Raw genomic sequence first — 18818 nt, 5'->3', positions numbered from 1 at the left:
CAAAGAACTGGTTTTATTTGGCTTATTCAACATGATTAAGAAATGATTAAAATTAGTATAATTCTTGTTTGCAATGTAACATTTCTTGTAGAGAGAGATAGCCCGGAAACTTGCAAATCCTAAGCAGCCAACAAATCCTTTTCTGGAAATGGTCAAATTTCTTTTGGAAAGAATTGCCCCTGTACATATTGACTCAGAAGCCATTAGGTAAGTTTGGAAGATCTTATTAAATCGTGAATGATTACAAAGATGATTTAAATGACAAAAAAAGTGATTTTCATGGGATTTAAATAAGTCTGTCATAACAGTAAATAGGTATTAAAAACAAAGAAACAAACATTTTATATGGATGTAGTTTTCTCGCAATCTAGAGAATATGAGGATTTTTGTTTTATCTACTGCTTTGCAATGCTAAGTCTACAAATGATTTTAAAATTCTAGCAGTTGCTCCTGGTGAAACTGCTGTTTGTGGGGTTTAAGGTGAAAACGATGATCATAATTTTCACATAGCTAACTGCAACACAGTCTTCCATATAACAGATGAATTAATTAGTTTTTGTGGGACTGAGTAAGAGAATGTTTGGATTTCTTTTGAGACTTGTCTGGCAACCTAACTATATTCTGAAATGCATGCAACTATGTGTTGATCTGAATGCTGCCAACATATCTTTTTCTTCCTAAAGAACTAAAATTTGCAGTAAGTTAAGTCTGAAGAAAAAGAACACTGAAATAGCTTGGTTTAAAAACAAAAACCACCATCCCTTTACTTGTTGTCAAAACCAAGTAATCTTGCTGATGTGTCCAGACACGTTGTCAAGTTCATTTGTTTTTTTCCTTTGCATCTCTTATTTTAGTGCACTAGTAAAACTGATGAATAAATCAATAGAGGGGACAGCTGATGATGAAGAGGAGGGTGTAAGTCCTGACACTGCTATTCGTGCAGGACTTGAACTTCTCAAGGTAATCTGAATCTAATAAAAGTAGCTGTAGTTTGTAAAGGAAGAGACTAAAGTGGTGTCACTAATGAATGAATATTTGCATGTTTTTAATAGTTATTGTTTAGATAACTTTTTTTTTTTTAATGAAAGCAAAGTTTTGATTACTAACACTTACTTAGGAAAAGAATAATAAAAGAAACCGTTTTTTGGAAGAAGTATGTTTTGAAAAGGGCACCAAGAATTGAAGTATGCACATTAAAGCAGAAATCGATTTCTGCTTAGGGAAGTCAAAGAAGAAGTTGCAGAGGTTATGTGGGAGGAAGAGAAAAGGACAGATTAGGGGAGGCATGTTTTTGGTGCCTGTATGAGGCTGAAAGGAAAATGAGCAATAAATTCAAGAGCCCAAGTTTGTAGAGAAATTTATTTCATTTTTTAAATCAGTGGTGATGAGTGAGAAATGCTTGGGTGGAGAAGTAAGGATTTGAAATATCTGGAAAACATCTCTGGATTTGGTAGTTTACTAATGAGGCTTTATTTTCAATATGTTACAAAGAGAGCAGTATAGTATCAAGGAGGGTGTGGATAGGAAATTCACATAATTGAGGTGAGACTTTTCTGAAATGTGAATGAACAACTTGGAGGTTATGGAGGTTCGTCACACCAAGTTTGGTAATGGCAACAGTGTGGTAGAAAAAGTTATGCAGAAGTACACAAGAAAGAAATGTTTGGTAACGTAGCTCAGAAAAGAAAGCTGACAAGTTTGAAGATTTTGATGCTGTGACTTGGATGCCTTTGACAATGTTATTTCACACATTGATAGTCACAAAAGAAGTAGCCAACTCTGATCAAAGAAACCAAGATGAGATAAATGCCCCAAATACATAAATATATTCATTTTTTCGTTGTTCTCCCTACCATATGTTATCTGAACTTTACTAAATACAGTTTTGCTTCAGGATAACAGTTTGTTCTCTTATCCTGCCTTGAATTTCTGCACGCTTAATTTCTTATTTGATGTTACTTCTGTTTAAAAGAATGTGCTATGTTTTATTAGTTTTAAATTAAAAGACAGTAATCTGTGATTTGTTTGTGTGTATATATTTAACTTCTTGATTTCTTTTCTGCTCCAGGACTTTGGAGAAGTTAAGATTTTAGTTCACTTAAGAACATTTTTTTTTTCTATGTAATTTAAGTAGATTGGAATATAAGTGAATATTCTTGGATAAATATTTGTTTTAATAGATATGTTTCCATGCTCAAATAATTCATTATTTTTATAAAATGTTTGGGGGGGAGGTCCTGAAAACAAAGCATAGATGAATGTATTTGAAAATGCCTATATCCGTTTTTCAAAATGCAGTTATTGAATTTAATAATCTAGGAAGAGCAGGTAATAGCTATTTATGTTGATGGTAAGGCTCATAAACAGCTATAATTTTGTTTTTCTAATGATTCATTTGCCATGGGTAAATATACCTTTTGTTTAAATATGTATCTCTACAGGTTCTGTCCTTTACACATCCTACCTCGTTTCACTCTGCAGAGACCTATGAGTCTCTGCTGCAGTGCCTCAGGATGGAAGACGATAAGGTAGCTGAGGCAGCCATACAGATTTTCAGAAACACGGGTCACAAAATAGAAACAGACCTGCCACAGATAAGATCGTGAGTGTTATTTCCTACACACTACTTTTCATACCTAGACTTCTGGCTCTTTGTATTTTGTTCAATATATTGCCCCTAATGTTACTTTATCGCCAGAAATATGAGCAGCAGCTTTTCCATCGTTTTATATTCCTTCACCACCTTTCTGTCTCTTAAATCTTTAAATTGTGTGTTTTTTCAATTCTTGTGTATTTATTGAAGATGTTTTGTACTTCTTGAAAGTCCTCTTGTAATAGATGCATTAAAGCCAGAGTGTAGTATGTTTTCCAGGTTACAAAACAAGCAAAAACAAAAACATGGTGAAGATGTAATTTCTTGGCATGATTTCTACTCATATCTTTCCTTCGCACAATATTTTCTATCTGTGAGGAATGAAAATAAAATCTCTGATGCTTAACAGCTCTGTTTGTTATGAAACAAAATGGGAAGTAAGTTCCAAAAGCAAGCATGAATTTCTAACGAAGATTAATTGGCTGTCTGTAAGTCATCACACAATACGTGCTTTAACTGCTGATTATCTACTAGGTATTCGCAGACTTCAAAATTTTGTGGGTGACATCAAAAACCTTAAAATTTGCCTTTTAGTAACTAATTCAGTAACTATTTATAATATTTGTATTGGTTATAACAGTTACTAAATAATTAGTTACTACCTAACTATGAAGTTGAGTTTTCAAGTTCTTATATATTGAAACAACATCTCTACCATGCAGCAGTGCATACCAAAAGAACTGCAGTAACCTCAGTGATTTGTATGGCTTTGAGTGGTTGGAGAACTGGTTGACTTTTTAGACCATGGGACTCTCTTTGAGAAACCTGGTCTAGATTGGAAACCTGGTTTAGATTGGACACTGGGAAGAATTTCTTCATGGAGTTGGTGATCAAGCGGTGAGGTCCCCATCTCTGGAGGTATTTCAGAGATGCGTGGACGAGGCACTGAGGGGCACAGCTTAGTGAGGGGAGTTGGTAGGTCAAGTAGATGGTTGGACTGGATGATCTTGAATGTCTTTTCCAACCTTGATCACTCTATGATTGTGTGAATCAAATTCTGGGCAAAAGAAATATGTTACAAGTTCACACACAAGACACCTCAAAAAACATTTGTACGTGAAGAGAAGGAAAAGCCAAGCAACCCATTTGTCAGTATAGTTCCCAGAAGCTACTAGAGTTTAACTAGGACTGTGCATTGCTGGGGTACATCATCTTCTGTCAAAGGAGCTGATACTGCTGACATTTCTTCTGGCTTTATATCTCATCCAGATACTGCTGAAGTATAGTCAGGATTGGGTTTCAAACAACTTACAAATGTAACTGCCATTAAACATGTTGAGTTCTACCTTTTGCAGATTTACCTCAGTTGGGATATGATGAGGTATGGCTTGTTAATGATGCATCAACCCATGGCAAAGGCCCTTTAATCTAGATATAGTTAGACTTTAAAATTGTAGGTTGAGCACTGATGCTTATTTTATCTGTAAGTTTCACTGAATTCTGTGGTGTTCTGTTCCTTACTTAATCCAAGTTGCAGAATCTTAGCAGGCTTGAGAAGAGACTTTTGCATACCTTAGGATGCTGCTAACGTTTTTTCAAGGGGTCTTTGATTATTTGTTAGTTTTCAGGTTCTGTGCTTTTTTGAGGAAAAAATTTCAAGGCTTCTTTCAACCATGCAAGCTTTTCTTTCATCTCTGTTGCTACTTCTGATTATGTAGAATTTGTTAGTGAAGCTTGCATGCTAAATAATCCACGTACTGAATGCTGTATTGTTAGTGAGCTTTTCCATAAAGTAGGATTTTTTTTTAAATGTTTGTCGGATGTTCTGTAAACAATTTTGTTTTCCCATCTCAGTGACTGAGCTACATGGTAAACCTCATGAGTTAGTGTCTCAGGCAGTGTTATCTCAGGCGATGGGCCTGCCTTCCCGCACTTTAAGGAGTGGTCCCTGCAGTGGCTTTTGCCCTCCTCTTTCCCTCAGTGACCTCTGATCAGCAAATAGATTTTAGGGGGCTGAAATGCAGAAACTCAAAGCTGAGTATTCACCTGAGTATACATTGCAATTAAAGACCAAAGTTAAAGCAGTAAAGGCCTCTAAACCCACTATTGGTTAACAGCTACTTCTAGCTAATCTTATTTTGATTTTTTTTTTTTTTTTCATGCTTGATTTTCCCTGGGGGCTTTTTTTCTGCTTAACAGTGTACAGATAGATGTTCAACAAGTAATACTGTAAATAAATTTCATTTTACTTTTCAATTCGTGATTACAATCTTTTCTAAATAGGCTTCAAAGGGGCACATGATTTGTAGGGCTGTGTTCTATGGGGATATATCTGTATAGGTGAAAAGTGTTATGTTTTGTAGATTGCAAATTATATTTTAAATTATTTAATGTTCACAGAACATTAATTCCGATTTTGCATCAGAAAGCAAAAAGAGGCACTCCTCATCAGGCAAAACAAGCTGTTCACTGTATACATGCCATATTTTCAAATAAAGAAGTGCAACTTGCACAGATTTTCGAGGTATGTCTTGCTTTTTTGTTTTTAAAATTTGTTTCTGTTCTTAATTGAGACTATTCTTTAATTCATACATCTAATTAACAGATAACAATATGTAAGGTCAGCAAGCCTTAAAGGTACATGGTAGTTGAGATAAGTCATTAATTTCACAATAACAAATTACTAATGTTTCTATTTGTTACAGTCCTGATTTTGTAATATTCTGATACATAAGATACTCCTTTTTGTCTATATAGGAGAAGCAGGGGGAAAATAAACTAAATATGCCAGAATGATCCACACTAACTCCCATGAGAGCACCTGGAGCAGATACTAAATGAGTAATAACACCGTCTACTTCCAAACTGCATTGAGTTACCATGCTCTAAGGTCTGTGCTCATACAGCACATTCTCACTAAGAAAGTTACTGCAGAGTAACTATACTCTGATACTGCCTAGGCTCAGACAATGACTTACTGCTCACTACTTAAATTGTGAAGCAATTCACATTATACAGAACAGAGAAGTTATTACTTTTCACTGTAAGCTCTTAAATAATATTAATCTGCACTTGTAAAATATAGATTCTCCACCTTGGCTGTCTCTGAACATAATTCAGAAGTGTGAAAATCTTTGAATTACAGAGTTTGATCTCTCTGCTTAGACTTACATGAGAGTGCAAATTCATGTTCCCTTCGCTACTATCAGGATACAATGCAAAGGTACTGAGTGACACAGCAGCATGGAATTATCCTTGTAACTGTTGTCTGGAAGGGAAATACTGACCACCAGTAGAAGTATCGCTGTTTGCTTCCAAGGAGTTTTTTTTTTTCCTCCTATTATTTTCTGGCATTTGTAGTTAAAAATTAAGGTTTTCACAAGTCATGAATAGAATAGAGCTGAGGGTTTTTCCCATGTCTCCCAAGACTTAATGTTTTCACTGTTAAAACAGGAAAGATCATAACAGTGTTTTGCCTGTATCTCATGTGAGATTTTTGATTATTCTGTTAATCGGGAAATTGCATTTTTTCTCCATTTTGTTTGGCTAGTGTTACTAATTCTTAGGGAGAAAACGTAAAATCATCAGCAGTCCAATAGTAAAATAAGTGATTTTGGGGCATGTAATTTACATATCTGTAGCTCATTTTGAGTTTGATTTTTCTCTTTTTCCTTAGCCTCTTAGTAGAAGTTTGAATGCTGATGTACCAGAGCAACTTATAACTCCATTAGTCTCACTGGGTCATATTTCTATGTTGGCCCCAGACCAGTTTGCTTCTCCAATGAAATCTGTTGTTGCAAATTTCATTGTGAAAGATCTCCTAATGAATGACAGGGTAAGATTGATTTATTACTATGATTATTTTAATAAGTCCTTGCTGTTCTGTTTGCTTGTTATTAACTCTCTGGGGAATAGAGCTGTTTTCTTGTAAATTGGGTCAATAAAGGAATGTTCTATAAATGGCTCGTACAGTGATACTTGCATTATAAAAATAAATCTTTTGTGTGAAAGAAAGCTTAGTCCATGACTCTTCTTCATTTCTATCTCTACATTTTCTGTATGGGTTAAACCAGTTCTTAAACTTACATGAGTATCTGTAGTCAACAGGTGAGAAAAATGGAAAATTGTGGTCTCCAGATGAAGAGGTTTCTCCAGAAGTATTAGCAAAGGTGAATGATCAGCTCTCAATAATAATGTATATATTTAAGATTAAAAACTTACTTTTTTGAAGTTAAGCAATGGAAAATACAAGAGTAAATCCCTTTGAGTACTTTGGTATTAGTCTTTAGAATATGCACTATTTTAGAGTGTTTTTTGGGATTATACACACAGTTACAGAACTGGTGGAAACCATGTGTTTTGGTGTCTTCACTTACATTTTTTTTTTAACCTCCTATTATTTTCTGGCATTCAGTACACTTGAGTATATTGAGAAAATTCAGACACTCAAAAGTTTTAGTTTTTCTTATAAGAAAAGTAATTTGACTTTACTGACTAAACAGATTTGAAACACATTGATTAATTTTCTTCATTCAGCTTCATAGGTTATTTACTGTGAAGCTAATGTGTTCATTTCTAGAAATATTTATCTAGTTGGTCTTGTTTCTAATCATGTGGCAAGTATCATAGATGCACTTGTGAGATGATTCTGAACAACAGTTGATACTTCCTTCTTCATTCTGTAAATATTTACTGCTTCATTTTGTTCCTTTTAAAATATATCAACTCTTAATAAGTCTTTGGATATTTCAATTTGACAACAGTAGGTTTTACTCACTATCAAGTTTAGAAAGTAATTTTTATTTTTATTTTTATTTTTATTTTTCATTTTTGATAGGTGCAAGCAATTAAACTTTTGGTACGCTGGCTGTTGGGTATGAAAAATAACCAATCAAAATCTGCAAATTCCACACTCCGGTTATTATCAGCTATGCTTGTCAGTGAAGGAGACTTGACAGAACAGAAACGAATCAGGTCAGATTTTGTTACTTTCAAGCTTCTATCAATTTTGTTGTAAAATTTCAGTAAATACAAATTCCTTTAGAGTTTTTTAAGAATTTTAAGGTGAAGACCATGTTGGATAATTGGGATGGCAGAAAATGGATCTGACTGGAACTTAAAATTTAGAGTGGAATGGCACATAGGAAAAGATACTTGATACTCCCTCTTTCTTGCAATTTACTGATAATCTGAGAACACTGTTAGATACCTTGCTAGTAAAGGACCTTCCAGAGACAAAAAGACCTTCAGGAGTTTCTTTGTAAACAACCAGGTGATCAGATTTAACACATTTTAGCAGCTAGGGCAATTTTGGGTGGAGCTTCTTCATTCCTACAGTGAGGTTACTTTACACTTCATCTCCATTCAGAGGGTGAGGGAAAGAATCTGTGACAAATATGTTGCTTTGATTTACATTGTGGTATGCAGACAAGAAACTTGTCTCTTCTCATTTCACTGTTCTACTGGAATTAAGTTTCTAGGAGGAAAACAAAACACCTTATCTTCACAGATTTGGTTGGGTTAATTTAGCCCGATCTGAACTGATAGAACTGTGATCTCATCTGACAGAGAAAAACCTTACTTGCTCATTGAATGATCTTGCATATCATGATTTCTTCTTTTTACAAGTAATTTAAGGATAGTTGTGGTTTTCTTTTTTTCCCCTCTTGTGTTTGTGTAGTAAATCCGATATGTCTCGACTACGATTAGCTGCTGGCAGTGCAATAATGAAGCTTGCACAGGAACCCTGTTACCATGAAATAATTACCCCAGAACAGTTCCAACTCTGTGCACTTGTCATTAATGTAAGTAACTGCATTTAAATTGAAGTGACTCTTAATTAAATGAGTACAAAGTCCTAACATTTGAGCTTTTGTTGCTGCTAAATTTAGTATTTTTAATTCCTCACTGCAGCTTTCAAAAGAGTTCTTGAAACTTCAAATATTTACTGTGATGCCTCTGTTGATATTTTTAAAACATTTCTCCTCATAATTCCAGCTTGATGGTTTTTGCCTTTTTTTTTTTTTTTAAACAATATTTTTATGGTTGCACTCTTATGTTTTATGTTGCTATAGGATGAGTGCTACCAAGTGAGGCAGATATTTGCCCAGAAACTGCATAAGGCACTTGTGAAATTACTTCTCCCTTTGGAATATATGGCAATCTTTGCTTTGTGTGCCAAAGACCCTGTGAAAGAGAGAAGAGCACATGCCAGACAGTGCTTGCTCAAAAACATCAGTATACGAAGAGAATATATAAAGCAGAATCCTATGGCTAACGGTTAGTATTTCAGTAAAATTGTTAAGAATACAGTAGTTGAATACTAAACTGGAAGTAGTAATTATTAAAGTTAAGCAAATTGCTTTTGTAAAGAAATGCTAAGCTTAATTTGTTTTCTCATTTTTATATTAAATACTTTCAAATTTAAATTTACTTAGTTTAGCATTATCATTAACTATAAAATACTTTCCTATACATTTCTGAGAATTACATGTGTAAAATACAGTGCTGTTATTATGGTAGCTGTTTTACTTGAAAAATAAAATTTTCTGATGTTTTTATGACCTCTTCCTGAAGTGAGGGCAAATAGTTTTGTAGTAGTAAAACTCATTTATTTATTTTTAATGATTTATTGGAAATAAAATTCTCAGCAAAAATAATGCAAGTGTAAGTTTTACATTCTTTTTTTGAAAAAGTAATCCTCTGAAACAGCGTGTCTTGTGATGCATGTGTGTATGTATGTTTTTTGTTTCTTACTGTAGAAAAATTGCTATCATTGTTGCCTGAATATGTGGTACCATATATGATTCACTTACTGGCACATGATCCAGATTTCACAAAACCTCAGGATGTTGATCAGCTTCGTGATGTTAAAGAGTAAGTGTCAAATGACTCTAGAATTGTTGTTGCTGAGAATTTTTCTGTGCTTGGAAAAAAAAAAACAAAACAAAAAACTAGGGAAAAAACAAGGAACTCTTGTTTTATCAACAGCATTTTGCAAAAAGTTACCTCGGAAAGGGAGGAAAGCAGAAACTGCTTAGGAGCATATTCTGAAAGCCCAAATGGTAACCTCCAGGTCATACCTCAGTATACCAGATTAGTGAATTGTGTGGGCTTCTTTTAAAGTGAAATACTGATTTTAGATTCTTTTATTTGTGCCTAGGAATATCTGTAGAAATTCCCAACAGTGATACTAAGTAATGTCAGTCCAAATGTGTGCGTGTTTGTTGTGTGTGTATATATTACGTATAAATAAATATATATACACTTATAAAATACAGAGCTTCCCTAAAACTAAAAAATGTAATGCCAGTGATGCTTGAAGTCCTGCTTCACTGGAAACTCATTATTTTGCTTTGTGCAAACCTACCAGAATTCGTACTCAATTTGCTGCTAACTTGCCATGTCCACTGTACGTCTGCAGTACAGCCTTAGTAATGTTGAATGTATTCAGCACAGATTATTTTACACCAGCCTTCCATACAGAAGTTTGTTCTGTGCTTTCTGTACTGTTTCCAGTTTAAGACCTTCTTGTATGCCTCAAACAATCTCTGAGACCTAAAGTATGACTTTTGTCTTCCTTAGTGTTTTGTAATGAATTGTTAGAAATTGTTAAATTTACATTTTTAATTGTTGAGGCACACTTCGCCCCCCAGCCTGTTTGGTTTTGATGATCGGGTTTTCTCTTGTGTTCATTTTAGGTGGAACTGTAAGCGATGTTGCTTTGGTACTACAGCAGCATGTATAACAACATACTACAATATTAGAAAAGCAATACATTAGCAATTAACAATACACTTCATTAGAAAAGCAATACATTCTTGGCACAAATAGAGCAGTTCAGATCTTAATCCTTTTTGCACGTTCACCTGTGAGAGGCCAAGTCTGATTCATTCTTTAAATGAAAAACTTGATTTGTTCTGATTTCTGAGGTACTTGACTCCCACCTGGTCAGAACCTGAAGCCAGGGAAGATTTCTTACCTAATCATCAAGTCTACATTTTGTCCCGGGACTCCCTGTTCCTGGCAACATCTGAAAGCACTCCAATGTGTACTTTACTGTTCTGTCCAGAATGTGAGGAACAAGTTCTGATTTGCAGTTGTTGAGTTAATACTTTCTCTGAGAAGTGTTTTCTAGTGCACAGAGCTTTTTTGGATACCCCTTGTATAGCTCTCCTTTGTTGTCAGATTTCCTCCCTCATGCTTGTCACCGGCTGGCTGAACTAGCCAGAGAGAGGACTGCTCCAAACAAAGAAATACTCTGTACAGGAATTTTGGCAGGAATACTTCTCTGAAGAGTCTCCTGAGATAAATGCAAAACATTTTTCTCATACAATGTAATACAGAATTTCTTTCAAGAATTCTGAGAGTCAGAGTGTTCACTTTAAAGTGTTGACATAGATGCTTGCAAACTTGTGGAAACAGACTGGCAGTGTGTTCTGCAGTTGTCTCCTCAGTTCATCTTGGGTTTTATATGGCCTAAGTACAGTCACATAAAGTAAAAATACGCTTAGCAAATTATTTAGTCATAATCTGTGATACTTATTGAGTCTTTTAAGCTTGTCCTATGGAATTGTTCGTTGGTTTTATTTTTTTGAGACAATGTCTCTTCCTTCTGAATTTGTATTCCAAAAACAATGAAACGCATACAGAGAGTGAACATTATTTGTGTGACTGTTCTTCTGGGTGCATACTTTTCTACATTGAATCCTACTTCTTTTGGAAAGGTCTTGTTCAGGTTTGATTTATTTATTTATTGCCTTACTGTGGAAATCGATCTATTGAAATTAAGGTGTGTTAACTGGCATTGTCAGAGTAAAATTCGTCGTCGGTAGCAATCTTTGGACAGAACAGGGTTTTTGAAGAGCTGGTTGGTGTGGCATGGTAACAGCACAGTGAGCATAGTGAAGCATAGTGAATAGATGGATGTAAAGGTAGCTAATGCATTTATTTACTTATCCTTTGTAGCTCTTGGATGCAAGTCAGAAAGTAGCTAGCTGATGTTCAATTAAAACGTCTGTTTAAATGTTTTGATAAAGTACAACCCTCTGAGTTTTTGAGAGAAGTATTCTTTCATCTCTTACATTACACTCTTTAACTTGTATCAGTAAAGAGGATTGGGCCTTTTGTGGACAGGGAATTCTAACATTTGGTCATCTAATTTTTGTAGCTTTTTTTTTTTTTTAGCCTCTTTTTCAAAGGTAATTTTTCTTACGGAGAATTAAACTAGCTGCTGGCAAGGTTTGCACTTCTCAGACCCCACCTATATATCTTTCCCAGCTAAGCAGTATTTTACCACATTATGAGTGTTGTTGACCCCCTGTCCACTTGCAGGTCTGCAGCTTGACAGCAAACCGTAACTTGGACCACATGAGTTTTATAGCATAAATGAAAAATTCTTAAAACAAGCAGTTAGTCAAAATATAATAGCTTCTCCCTATAAATAAATTAGATATAAAGAAAGAAAAATAGAAAAGTTAATTCCATCTGTAAGGGTTCTTTCTCCTCCCACATTGAGCATCGGCAAGATCTGACCTGTTCACTTTGGATCCTCTGGAGTTCTAGTATTCCCATGCAGTGGGTAACAGTCTAGCAGCAGATAGTTTGTTTAAACCTGTTTTGAGCGTGGTCATGGCACATTGCTGACGGTATCATAGACATAGCCCGAGGTAGTGATTACAGAATTTCATGTACAAGTTGGTAGCACCAGAATTCTTGTTTCTATTCATATTTGCAAGAGAAAAATGTTGATTGCTTGGGCAGTATTTACAGATAAAATAGAGAAGTACACTAATTTGGCAGGCTTATTCTCAAGAGTAGGATTGAAACCCGTAATATTAAAGGTCTAGACTCTGTTTACGTCTTTGGATGTTATGTGTTTATGCTATCTTCAAACTAAGTGTGGTTGCTTAAGAAAAACCTAGTAGAGCTGGAAATAATAAATAATAAGACATTGCTGTAAGTGGGAGCTACAGTATAAAAGCTGGAATGTAATTGCTTGTGGTTTTATGGCTTTTTAGGTGCCTGTGGTTCATGCTTGAAGTTTTAATGACAAAGAATGAGAACAATAGCCATGCCTTCATGAAAAAAATGGCAGAAAACATCAAGCTTACCCGAGATGCTCAGTCTCCTGATGAGCCAAAGGCCAATGAAGTAAGAAATGCAATTCAGATAAGTGTTGGGTGATGGGCTAAGGGTTTCACAAGCAGTTGCTGAACAGGATTTGCAGGAAATTTGAAAGCATTAGCTCAGACATTTTTATTGTCTTTTAGAGAGTGTGTTAATTGCGAGCATTGTCTGTATGTCACCAATCTCATTCTTTCAGAACCATGTTGACCTTAGCTAGCACACTGTGCCCAGTGAAGTTAATAAACAAAATTTGTTAAATGTTCCTGTTACTGCCCAACTGCTTGTTTTAACTTCAAATCTCTAATTTCCCGACATAACTATCTTCTGTTGTTGGGGGAAATGCTGTAGTATATTGCTACTGTTAAAACTATTAGTTTCCAGCAGAGATGAGAAACCATTTGTGTTGATTTGCTTACAGAAAGAGCTTTTTCTGTACAGCTTAGGCATGTATAGTTTTATTAGTTCTTATTAAATAGAGCCCACATTTTTCATATTATAAATGTCTGAAGAGCCAACAGTATTCTTAATGTTGTATAATTACAAAATACATCCTCAGCGGTGGTAATTTTCATGCACAGGTTAAAACTTCTTGAAGAACTACATTCTCTGTACACCTGTAAAAACAGTAATTCCTAAAGCATACGTCTATTTTCTTTTTTTTTCTTCAGAAACTTTATACAGTATGTGATGTAGCATTGTGTGTAATCAACAGCAAAAGTGCTTTATGCAATGCGGATTCACCAAAGGACCCTGTATTGCCAACCAAATTTTTTACGCAACCTGAAAAGGTAAAGTTGTTATTAATAGGGGGAAATAGTTTGATTTTATAACTGAGAGCAAGTTATCTCCAAAACATAAAGTAACAAGTGGGAAAATGTATACTTTTTATAATCAGTAATAATTTTTTTAACACTGGCTGTATTATAAGCTATGTCTCGTTAGCATAACGAAGTGAGAGCTAATTAGAATATCAACATGTTAATAGGTATGGCTAGATCATTTCATTAAAGTATTTTAAAAGTACATCTGAATGAATGGGAATATATGCATATCCTGACTGTATATCTGAATTAGAATGCAAAGCAGACAAAAAAAGAAAAAGGAAAATTTTTTGATGTTATCCATGTAACAGTTTGTAGCTGTCAATAACTGTGGCTATTTTGCTTGCTGCACAAGTCAGTCCTTTTATTGCTCAGCAGTAGTCCTAGTGAGTAGAGCAGTACTGTCAGCATTATTGTTATTTAAGAAACATACTTTTAAAAAGTGGAACCCAAGTAATTGTACAGACTAGTTTTGATCATACTGAAGGATACATCTCATATTATCACAGACTGTTAACTGCCTTTCCAGAGTCTGTTTAGGAAAATATAGTTTGTTTATTTAATTTTGAAATGGCACATGCCATGGTGACAGGGAGCTGGTGTCTCTCATAGGCTACCTGCATTCATATGCAGTGATTTGGATTTAGTCTCTATAGATTATAGCTAGAGTGACAAAGATGGTAGTTTGTTTAGAGAAAACCACAACTGTTTTCCTCTCTTCGGTCAATAAGGGTGGTCGTTTTTCTTCAATTCAAACAATTCATGTCATTTAAGGAAAAAAAAAAAAAAAGAATCCCAACTTCCAAGTATGGCATACTGTCATTCAATAATGCTCACTACAGATCTCCAAAGTACTAGTTTGACCTATCTTTATTAGATTGATTCATTTATCAGTAGAAGGTTGCATAATACAAAAGATCTCTAGTACATCATACTATCACACTAGAGAAATCAATCATGAATATATAAAAACAACAGCAAGGCTGAGATATCAAACAAACTGATTGTTATTTATTTATTTTCTTTTACACAGGATTTCTGCAATGACAGGAATTACATTTCAGAAGAGACAAGGGTTCTTCTTTTGACAGGAAAGGTAGCATATTTTGACAAGTTACAATTAATTTGAATCTTACTTGTGATTTTTAAATGTTCTCTTTAGTTTTATTATAAATCATGAAGTGGACTGCAATAGTTTAAAAATTGTATGAAGACTTAATGTACAACGATTTAACATTCTTTTATTTGATGGAATAATTACTGCCTGTAACTCCACATATTACTTGTTGAGGACAAAATGCAAAGGTTGTTATCTTTGTGTAGCCCACCACCTCGTACTGAGACATAGGTTCTTGATTAACTACAGTTTGGCATGTAATTACAGGTTTTTCTTTTATTCAGATAAGTATGGCATAAAGTTACAATTCAGATACTTAACCATGACATTGCTAGCATTGGAGGTCTTAAATTTATAGTCCTAATACTTGTAATATAGCTGTTGAATCACCATAAGCATTCTATTCCATTTTTTCCATCAGCCATCCTTTCTTGGGATTTGAAAACTGTCTTTCTAAGGTTCCGTTTAAAGTATGTTGGAATGTTTTTTAATATAGCTTACAAAACTAGCAGATTTTTTCCTTAAGCTTCGTGAAACGATGCTGGCTCTTTTTCTGTTTAAAAAAACAAACAAACACCAAGAACAGTATAAATCATATTTCTAATGTAAATTCAACGTGCAGTTATTAATTTTCATATTCTGCATTAAGTGAACTATTACTGCATTAGTTTCTAAAGTTTCCAGTGAGAACAGAATTTACTTATGATAATTGTTCATTTTAAGGGTGGAGGCAGATGATCACTATGTAAATAGCCATATCATTTAAAATTGCTGCTCCTCACACTGTGTTTCATTCTGTACAAAAACTTCCGCTATCAGAGCAGTTCATGTGGGTGAGGTTTGCTAAGCTGGCAGAATCCTGCATCTCCTTGCTTCATGTTCACACTTTGACACCAGCCTGCATGCTATTCAGTGAGCTGGTTGAGCTTGTTACACTGACAGGAAAATAGGAGTGGGGGGCATGTAAATGGTTGTGTGCTCATTTAGCAAGTGTTGGCATTATGTTATGAAGAGAGGAGGCAGGCAGAAGACTATCTTCTCTGGCAGCAGCCAGTACCAGGCTGGTGGTTTTATGTCTACTGCTGTAATTGTTTCACCTTTGACAACATTCAAATATGATAAAAGAAGCATTTCTGGTTGGTTGTATAAACTTAAAGCATCTCTCTTTTCAAGGCATTCAGCAAATTAGGCTAAAACTTTCTTATCTTAAATTAGCAGGATTTTTTAGTTATGTTTTGTTCTTTTCACTCACTTTCCAGAGTGACCAAACCAACACGATTAGGCAGGCCTAGCCACTTCTTGCAGTACATTTCCTAGCTTTCATAACTTTCAATGGGATGCTAGACACCTCTGCCTTTTGGTTTTGATATCTGTTTATGGACTTGATCACAAATTTATCTGCTCTTGTTTTGATCCTACTGATACCATGCTATCACAACCTCTTACAGCAGTATGTGCCAGAAATTCACAACTCGGTGGTTGTGAAGAACTACTTTCTTTTCTCTCTCATGTGGATTGCACCAAATACTTCCTACGTTATAAAAATACTGAGTAAATTGAGCAAAGAAAACATGTGACAAGAATAATATATTTAAGTAAAAGTGTGGTATTAGCACTGGGATGATGCAGCTACTGAACATGTCTAAAGTAACAGACTGTTTTTATGGAGATGTTGCTTTTTTGATCACCAAATGTTATCCAGCATTTGTGGTATCTCTTTCCTGCCTCCTCCCTCAGCTTCCACTTATGGGAATTAATTTTTCTTGTGAGAATGTTAATTTATTAACTTGTTCTCTGAGGAAATGTAAAATTGCACAAAGAATGTGATGTGCCAGTCATGAAAACTTCCTTGCCTTCTCTCAAGAGACAAAATTAAAAAAAAAAAAACAAACTTCCTACTGCCTTCTCAGCCTGACTAAATCAGTCAACAGATACCAGCTGTAGCAAGACAAAAAATATAATTATTGTATGAGAGAGTCTCGGTATAGATGGGGTTTTAAGAAACAATACAAGTCAACAGTGTGCCTTGGCAGCCCAAGGGTCTGACTGTGTCAGTCATGGCATCGATAGCTGGTCAAGGGAAGGGATTGTCCTGCTCTGCTCTGTGCTGGTGCAGCCTCACCTCGAGTAGTGTGTGCAGTTTTGGGTGCCACAATATAAGAAGGACATAAAACTATTACAGGGCCTCCAAAGGAAAGAAGGTGAAAGGTCTGAAGGGCAAGATGTATGAGGAGTGGCTGAGGTCCCTTGGTGTGCTCAGCCCCGAGCAGAGCAGGCTGAGGGGAGGCCTCGTGGCGGCCTGCAGCTCCCTCACTCCCTCACGAGGGGAGCGGAGGGGCAGGCGCTGAGCTCTGCTCTCTGGGGACAGTGACAGGACCCGAGGGAACGGCATGGAGCAGGGTCAGGGGAGGGTCAGGCTGGGGGTTAGGGAAAGGTTCTGCACCCAGAGGGTGGTCAGGCACTGGGACAGGCTGCCCAGGGCAGTGGGCACAGCACTGAGCTGCTAGAGTTCAAGAAGTGTTTGGACAACACTCTTCAGAAATAAGGTTTCATTTTTAAGTAGTCCTGTGTGGAATCATGAGTTGGACTCGGTGGGCCTTGTGGATCCCTTCCAGTCCCAGATATTTTCTGATTCTGTACACCTACTTTCTATATAACAAAAACGTATGCATTTTCTGCTGTTGCAATGAACTAATTCTGCATTACGTTTTGGAAAGCTTTTTCCCAAAGATGTTTTGCTTTGCAAATATAAGAGGTTGCTCTGTTCAGTCACCTGGTATTATTTAACCTACCTTTAGCTGAGTCTTTTCTAGCCGCTACCCCTTCAAAGCAGGAGGGAGAGCAAAGCCATCGATGAGCTGCTGTTAAATGATGAGAAACAAAAGTATGATAGACTGCTAGTTAAGTAAAGATGAGGTCTGTAGCTCTAAACTGATGGCATCATGACTGATACTGATAATCCAGCAAAAGTATTCTAAAATATTCAAGGAGGTACTTTAAAAATGAAATAATTATCTGAAGTTCTTGCTTTTAAAATTAAACCATTTTCTTTCAGCCAAAACCAACTGGTGTATTAGGTACAGTAAACAAACCGTTATCTGCAACTGGAAGGAGACCGTATATTAGAACTACAGGATCAGAGACTGGAAGCAATATCAGTGTAAACTCTGAACTGAGCTCTTCTGCAGGAAACAGATCAAGGTACAGGACTTTGAAAGTTCTTTCATCATCTCTTTATTTCATGTTCTCCAGTATACTTGCATGCTTTAGTACAGGACTTGATTGGGTTTGCATGCCTGTCTTTGAACAACAAGGATATCTTGCTTTGTCCAGTGTTTATAAACATCAGTATCTGCCCATAGATAAAATAGCTATATTTGCTTTTAATTCATGTTCAATAGATGAAAATTAACTAAAGTGTGTAGGGCGTGGCCTGTCTGTAATCACATGTAATATAGCAGGAGGGACACTTTGGCAACTTACACATTTGTGATAAATAAATTGGGATCAGTCCTGACTGGTAATAAGTATTTTTGATGTAGTTAAAATATTCAACTTATTTAAGAATAATAGAAAAGAGCATGCTTAAGAGGACTAGGAGCTCAGTGAAAAGATGTAACATATAATTGTAATAGTCTGTCTTTCTTCCAGTAATAGTTATTTTAACATGGATCCAGCACTTTTAAATTTATCAGAGATCTGGAGAAACAGATTACACTTTCAAATTTTAAGATCGAGTTTAATTTGTTAGGAAATGATTAACTGGATAAAATATAAGATAAAGAGTTAAAGAAAGCAGAGAAAGTTAACTCTAGCTGCTACATTTCTTAAAGCCAAAGGGAAGTACAGCTCAGTTCTGAACATGTTCTGTATGTGTGCGTGATATATGCTGCAATTACCTTGATTTTTTTCAAACTATTTTGTTTTTAAAACTCTTGTATGTTTGCGTAAATTAGTTTGAGCATTGCTGGTCTGTATTTTTCCTTCCTATCCTTTCCAGTATTAGCTTTTTCTATCTGAAACAAGGAACACAGTCTTGTTTACAGCACTGTTCTTATGTTTGTGAAAATAATTATATGGCACTGTGTGTGTGTGATAAGGGACTTGGCTCAGTAACTAGGCAATCCCTTCCAGTCATTTCAGTCTGCGTATGAGCATG

The 18818-nt window shown here is 35.5% G+C and overlaps 1 protein-coding gene across 3 annotated transcripts in view; it reads left to right on the top strand.

Annotated features, from left to right (window-relative positions):
* The window catches only part of PDS5A (PDS5 cohesin associated factor A), a 78579-nt gene that overhangs the window by 53630 nt on the left and 6131 nt on the right, over positions 1-18818 (top strand). For all 3 annotated transcript variants that reach the window (XM_068680144.1, XM_068680146.1, XM_068680145.1), the window contains exons 17-30: positions 92-207; positions 855-960; positions 2442-2602; positions 4994-5117; positions 6270-6428; positions 6694-6762; positions 7431-7567; positions 8274-8397; positions 8668-8872; positions 9355-9469; positions 12613-12745; positions 13390-13509; positions 14576-14638; positions 17715-17860. In XM_068680144.1, coding sequence (XP_068536245.1) covers positions 92-207; positions 855-960; positions 2442-2602; positions 4994-5117; positions 6270-6428; positions 6694-6762; positions 7431-7567; positions 8274-8397; positions 8668-8872; positions 9355-9469; positions 12613-12745; positions 13390-13509; positions 14576-14638; positions 17715-17860 — 1778 coding nt within the window. The remainder of the gene's footprint in view (positions 1-91; positions 208-854; positions 961-2441; positions 2603-4993; positions 5118-6269; positions 6429-6693; positions 6763-7430; positions 7568-8273; positions 8398-8667; positions 8873-9354; positions 9470-12612; positions 12746-13389; positions 13510-14575; positions 14639-17714; positions 17861-18818) is intronic.

This window comes from Anas acuta, chromosome 4, assembly GCF_963932015.1.
Source record: "Anas acuta chromosome 4, bAnaAcu1.1, whole genome shotgun sequence".
In the NCBI taxonomy this organism is placed as follows: Eukaryota; Metazoa; Chordata; class Aves; order Anseriformes; family Anatidae; genus Anas; species Anas acuta.
Note: the sequence above shows the minus strand (reverse complement) of the source record. Positions and strands in the feature narration are given on the sequence as shown.